Raw genomic sequence first — 6,388 nt, forward strand, 5'->3', positions numbered from 1 at the left:
ATTTCTTTTTTTTTTATTGGGAATCGAAATCTTGGATTGATCTAAAGATTATTTAGATTTCTTTACTATATTTAGTACAATTGTTATATGACACATGGTTTTTTTTATAGAATAACTACGTCCTCGAGCTCGAGGTCTGAATTTTTTCATAATAGTACTCCTACTGACTTCGGCTTTAGTGATGAATAAACTCGCTTTGTCGAAATCCCTATAATGAGTAGCATTTGCTGCTGCCGAATAAACCAACTTTAAGATGGGATAAGACGCTCGATAAGGCATGAGGTTCAGTATCATAACGGTTTCCTCATAGTAACGCCAGCGAATCTCATCAAGAACTCTTTGTGCTTTGAAAACAGACATATGTATGCGTTTTTGTGCTTTGAAAACCCGTTCAAATTTAAGCAGACGATCGGTTGGAACTTTTCTTGCGAGTTTCCTTAGCCCGTTCTTCTTCTTCTTTATCCTAGGGGTATACTTTACCAATTTGAAACTTGTCATAAATAAGATTATTACCCGCCTACCTTTACTTTATTTTAATCCTATAAATTTTGTTTATTCTGAATCTTTCTATTCTGAATTCACTTAACGACGAGATTTAGTATCCTTTCTTGCACTTTCATAACTCGTGAAATGCCGAGTAGGCACGAATTCCCCCAATTTGCGACCTACCATAGGATTTGTTATGTAAATAGGTATATGTTCCTTTCCATTATGAATCGCGATTGTATGGCCAACCATTGCGGGTAGAATGCTAGATGCCCGGGACCACGTTACTATTATTTCTTTCTCCTCCTTCATATTAACCTTTTCGATTTTTGCCAATAAATGACGAGCTACAAAAGGATTCGTTTTTTTTCGTGTCACAGCTGATTACTCCTTTTTTTCATTTTAAAGAGTGGCATCCTATGTCCACTATCTCGATCGAGGTATGGAGGTCAGAATAAATAGAATAATGATGAATGGAAAAAAGAGAAAATCCTTTAGCTGGATAAGGGGCGGATGTAGCCAAGTGGATCAAGGCAGTGGATTGTGAATCCACCATGCGCGGGTTCAATTCCCGTCGTTCGCCCATCGCATTATTGCAAATTCCAAAAATGCAATTTTCCATACTCCTAGTTACGTATTTACTTACGGCGACGAAGAATAAAACTATCACTATATTTTTTCCTTTTCCTAGTTCTTCTTCCAAGCGCAGGATAACCCCAAGGGGTTGTGGGTTTTTTTCTACCAATGGGGGCTTTCCCTTCACCGCCCCCATGGGGGTGGTCCACAGGGTTCATAACTACCCCTCTTACTACGGGGCGTTTACCTAGCCAACACTTAGATCCGGCTCTACCCAAACTTTTTTGGTTCACCCCAACATTACCCACTTGTCCGACTGTTGCTAAGCAGTTTTGGGATACCAAACGGACCTCCCCAGATGGTAATCTTAAAGTGGCCAATTTACCCTCTTTTGCAATCAGTTTCGCTACAGCACCTGCTGCTCTAGCTAATTGCCCACCCCTTCCACGTGTGATTTCTATGTTATGTATGGCCGTGCCTAAGGGCATATCGGTTGAAGTAGATTCTTCTTTTTTCTCAAAAAACCCCTTCCCAAACTGTACAAGCTTCTTCCAAAGCATACGGCTTTCTAGATGTATATGACGATCTCTAGACAGATGGATCTTATATGAATCGTATGATGAAGTACCACATGAGTGGATATATAGAAAAGGAATCCAAATCTGCCGAATCGCTCATGTTATGATCTTCTACATCCTAGGTCTCCGCGTTCCGTCATCTGGCTTATGTTCTTCATGTAGCATTCAGATCGAATGACTCTATGAAATTACGTCGATACTTCCACATATTATGGGTAACGTAGGAGACATCCCTATTTTCACCCGGGGGTCTTAATTACCACTGCTTAGCTTTCAATTCGCCTCTGACCATCAAATTAAATGTGAATAACCCGTCCTCCTCTCTTTGAAATAAGGGGCGCTTCCGGTTCTGTGCGTGCTTCAAACAATTTTGTCTTCTCCATATTACCATATCTCTAGAGTCAATAATTTTCTATGAGGAACTACTGAACTCAATCACTTGCTGCCGTTACTCAACAGTTTTCTGTTGAGGTCTATTCCGTAGAGGTAGTCAAATTGGATCAGTGATCGATTTCTAGGTTTCGTCGTAAACCTAATTGGTTACTTCCAATTACGTAAATCAATAGTTCAAACCGCACTCAAAGGTAGGGCATTTCCCATTGATATAGGAACTTTTGTACCAGAAACAATAGTATCTCCAATTATAGCCCCTCTGGGATGTAAAATATATCTCTTCTCACCATCCCCATAGTGTATGAGACAAATGTATGCATTTCGATTAGGGTCGTATTCTATGGTTACGATTCTACCAGATATGTCTTTTTGATTCCGTCGAAAATCGATTTTACGGTATAGGCGCTTATGACCTCCCCCTCTATGCCTTGCGGTAATGATTCCTCTGGCATTACGACCTTTACCACAACGGTGCCGTCCATGGATCAATTTATTTCGTGGATTGGATTTCACTTGCCTGTCTACGGTTCCCTTGCGTGTGCTCGGGATAGGTGTTTTGTATAAATGTTTCGCCGTATTATTAAGTATTCTCCTTTAGTTCGTTTCTCTATCTAGAAGTGGAATAGAATAACCCGGTTGAAGGGTAATGATCATACGTCTGTAATGCATTGTATGTCCCAGAATAGGTCCCATTCTTCTACCCTTTCCGGGTAGTCGATGGCTATTCACAGCTACTACCTTAACACCAAAGAAGAGTTCGACCCAATGCTTTATTTCTGTCTTAGTGAATCCCGATTCGACATTAAAAGTATATTGATTCTTTCCCAATAAACGAAGACTCTTTTCTGTAAATACTGCGTATTTGATTCCATCCATAAATCGACTTTCCCTCCTATGCTCTGAGTTCCAGTATCGATAAGAATTCGAGTTCTTATTGTTCTTATGTTATGGTATGAATATACCATACCAATTCGTTATGTATGGATGATGGATGAGATTCCATAGATAGAGAGCCAGTTCCAATAGACTTATGGAACGTTCCCGTTCGCGTGCATCCAGCAGGAATTGAACCCGCAAATTTACCAATTATGAGTTGGGCGCTTTAACCATTCAGCCATGGATGCTTAACAGGGATCATCGTACATCGTAAATAACCAATTTTCATATAGAAAGACATATCATAGAAAAATGAAATCGAAAATATTCGGAGATGGCAAATATTCGGAGATGGCAAATATTCGGAGATGACTATGAAAACACCTCTCTGGATCCTCGAATTGAAAGAGAGATTGAGAGGGATCAAGAATCCTAATTCTCGCTATTTGGAATGGATCTAATTCTATTGAGTCTGACCCATAGTGATCATTTCTCTTTAGCAAAGAATGACCTTGGTTATCAAAGGATTGAACAACCGGGATCCATTTACTTATGATACCTAGTTGACATTGCTAACAAGGATCTAATGAATTATGGGTTTAATAGATCCTCTTTAGCAGAAAGACGTATATTCCTTGCTCATTATCAGACAATCACTTATTCCCAAACCTCGTGTGGGGCTAATCGTTTTCATTTACCATCTCATGGAAAACCCTTTTCGTTCCGCTTAGCCCTATCGGGTATTTTAGTGATAGGTTCTATAGGAACTGGACGATCCTATTTGGTCAAATACCTAACGAAAAATTCCTATTTTCCTTTCATTAAGGTACGAGGGCTTCTTATTCCACAAGAACGAAAGCACCTTTTCATTCTTTCATATACTAGGGGTTTTTACTTGGAAAAGACAATGTTCCATACTAAAGGATTCGGGTCCATAACCACGAGTTCCAGTGCACTAGATCTTGTAGCACTTAGCAACGAGGCCCTATCCATTAGTATTCCACATAAGAAATCCATTATAGAAACTAATACAATTAGATTAGCTCTTCATAGAAAAACTTGGGGTTTGCGAGCCAAGATAAGACCGGCTCGGGATCATGGGACCCTTTTCTATCAGATAGGAGGGGATCTTGTACAAAATAGACTTCTAAGTAATAACCCCATAGATCCTATATCTATCTATATAAAGAGGCAATCGTGTCAGGAAGCGGCTTTTTCTTTGGCCAAACGGTACTTCGAACTTGGAACGAGCATGAAGAGATTAACGAGACTTCTTTCTCTTTTGAGTTTTTCTGGCGGACCGGTCGCGCAAGATCTTTGGTCTTCCCCCGGAACCGATGAAAAAGTGGGTCGCTTCTTATGGACTCGCTCAGAATGATTCTTCTCTATCTATAGTTCATGGCCTATTAGAAGTAGAAGGTGCTCTGGTGCAATCCTTACCGACAGAAAAAGATTGCACTCGGGTTGATAATAATCGAGTGCCATTACTTCGTCGGTCCGAACCAAGGAATCCGTTAGAAATGTTTTGAAATGGATATTGTTCTCTCTTTGATTAGGGATTGCTATATGAAAAGAAGTGGAGTTTGAAAAAGGGAACGGAATGGTCAAACCGGAACTGCTAGAGGAACGAATTTTCAATAGCATAACTTGGGCTCCTAGAATATGGGGCCCTTGGGACAATCTATTTGATTGCAGGGACAGGTACGCTGAATATGACTGGGGATTTTCCTATGGGTATTGGAGCGGGTCCAAGCAGATTAAAGAGGATGAGTTGTCAGAGACTGCTATTTATTCGAATTATTTCTGGTATATTTATCATAAAAAGGAGGAGGTGCAAGAGACTGATTCGGACTTCTTGCAGAGTGGAACAATGCAGTACCAGACACGAGATATATCTTTCAAAGAAGAAGGCTTTTTTCGAATAAGCCAATTGATTTGGGACCCTTCGGATCCATTCTTTTTCCTATTCAAAGATCAGGCCTTTGTCTCTGTGTTTTCACGTCGAGAATTCTTTGCAGATGAAGATGAAGAGATGGCAAAGCGGCTTAGTACCAGTACCTGGAGAAAAAAGCCTCCTAAACATATGGCTAGCAACTGGTTCACCAGGAGTACGCAAGAAAGGCAAAAGCACTACGAATTATTGATTTAGGAATGGGAATGGGCTAGAACCCTGGGTTCTTACTTATATAATTAATGGTCTTTTCATTCTAATACTCTATCCGAGAGTTCTCAGTATTTAGCAAAGCTGTTCCTATCTAACGGAAGGCTCCTGGATCAAATGACAAAGACATTGTTTGTGGAGAAAGAGGTGGCTTTTCCCGGATGAAATGAAACATTTGATTTGTGTAACAGGAGAAAGATTTCCCACTCCTTAGCCGTAAAGATATGTGGCCATGAAAAAGGGAGGGGATTCAGTGGAACAGGATTGGCCGGGGGGTAGAGTCGTGGAAACACTTGTTGATTCCTATTTTGGACCCTAGCTCCATGGAACAATATGCTACTGCGGAAACATGGAAGAATTGCAATCTTAGATCAAAACACTATGTATGGGATGATATGAACTGCCTAAATAAGAATTCTTGAGCGTCGAACAACCTGAGTACTAACTACATCAAACAATTTGCATTAATGAAACTGTGTAAATCCACCGGATAATCAAAAATACGCATGTCTGATGAAATGGTTGTTGCTATCTGCTTCCATAACGAATCCTTGGTTTAACTGAATAAGTAAAGAAAATTGGCCCTTTCTCTTCGTCTCAGATCGATGGATCTTCTCGATTGGAAGATCTCCCATATGGATAATACACATTCCAGTTGACCGAGCCTAATGCTAATTGTTTTGTTCCGAAGCAAAGATATCCGCGGAGGCCGGTTCGTTCGTCCTATTCTGATATTCAGGACCAAGAGGTCCTGGATTCTCTTTCGGATAGGCCCTGAAAGGAGAAGAGAAGCTGAAATGCCAACGGACCTCTGTCTATTCTCTAATTCACCCGATCCGATAGTACCCGTTTTTGGAACGTCCAGTGCCAAAGTCACTGAATGGGTAAGTCACCAATCCAATCCCTTTGACAAATCGGGTGTCATATTAGATATCATATTCTATATATATAGAAATATCATAGAATAGACATATAGAATTTTTGGTTGGGAAATTCGAATGAATCATTGAGTGAAAAAGGAGCAAAGAATGACAAAAGATGAGACTCTACTAGTCTTCACTCTTGTGGTTTCCTCGGTTTCTGTTTTCTTATTCGGGATCTTGCTTTTCATGGTTCTCATCTCTGCAACTCGCGATTTTCGCGAGAGAACCAAATCCAAGTTGGTGAAGATCATGATTTGGGCTGGCATAGTAGTTATTACCTTTGCAATTGCGGTTCGAATCTATCCGATCTTTATCTTTTTGCTCAAAGAACGAATAAAACCCCTTGTTGAAGCCTTTATGATAAGCTTCCCTGGATCTGGGAAGTTTCTCTTTCA

General features: G+C 40.3%; 4 protein-coding genes and 2 non-coding genes across 6 annotated transcripts, besides 1 other annotated feature; 1 reads left to right on the forward strand and 5 right to left on the reverse strand. All coding sequences in view use genetic code 11, as the record gives it.

Annotated features, from left to right (window-relative positions):
* Positions 1 to 48: 48 nt before the first annotated feature.
* On the reverse strand, positions 49 to 498 carry rpl22 (ribosomal protein L22). Its single transcript has one exon. The coding sequence runs from the start codon at positions 496 to 498 to the stop codon at positions 49 to 51; it is 450 nt and encodes a 149-aa protein (YP_004841988.1).
* Positions 499 to 546: 48 nt separating this feature from the next.
* Positions 547 to 548: a sequence feature (junction LSC-IR).
* A 34-nt stretch (positions 549 to 582) lies between these two features.
* Positions 583 to 864, reverse strand: rps19 (ribosomal protein S19). The gene has a single exon. It carries the CDS (start codon positions 862 to 864, stop codon positions 583 to 585), a length of 282 nt encoding a protein of 93 aa, YP_004841989.1.
* Positions 865 to 994: 130 nt separating this feature from the next.
* Positions 995 to 1,069, forward strand: trnH-GUG. The gene has a single exon. It is a non-coding gene; the product is annotated as a tRNA-His (tRNA).
* A 55-nt stretch (positions 1,070 to 1,124) lies between these two features.
* On the reverse strand, positions 1,125 to 2,606 carry rpl2 (ribosomal protein L2). Its single transcript is given in 2 exon segments — positions 1,125 to 1,556; positions 2,217 to 2,606. Coding segments are annotated over 2 exon segments (822 nt in total).
* Positions 2,607 to 2,627: 21 nt separating this feature from the next.
* Positions 2,628 to 2,909, reverse strand: rpl23 (ribosomal protein L23). The gene has a single exon. The coding sequence runs from the start codon at positions 2,907 to 2,909 to the stop codon at positions 2,628 to 2,630; it is 282 nt and encodes a 93-aa protein (YP_004841991.1).
* Positions 2,910 to 3,083: 174 nt separating this feature from the next.
* On the reverse strand, positions 3,084 to 3,157 carry trnI-CAU. Its single transcript has one exon. It is a non-coding gene; the product is annotated as a tRNA-Ile (tRNA).
* Between the last annotated feature and the right edge of the window lie 3,231 nt (positions 3,158 to 6,388).

Source organism: Panicum virgatum, chloroplast, assembly GCF_016808335.1.
Source record: "Panicum virgatum chloroplast, complete genome".
Lineage (NCBI taxonomy): Eukaryota > Viridiplantae > Streptophyta > Magnoliopsida > Poales > Poaceae > Panicum > Panicum virgatum.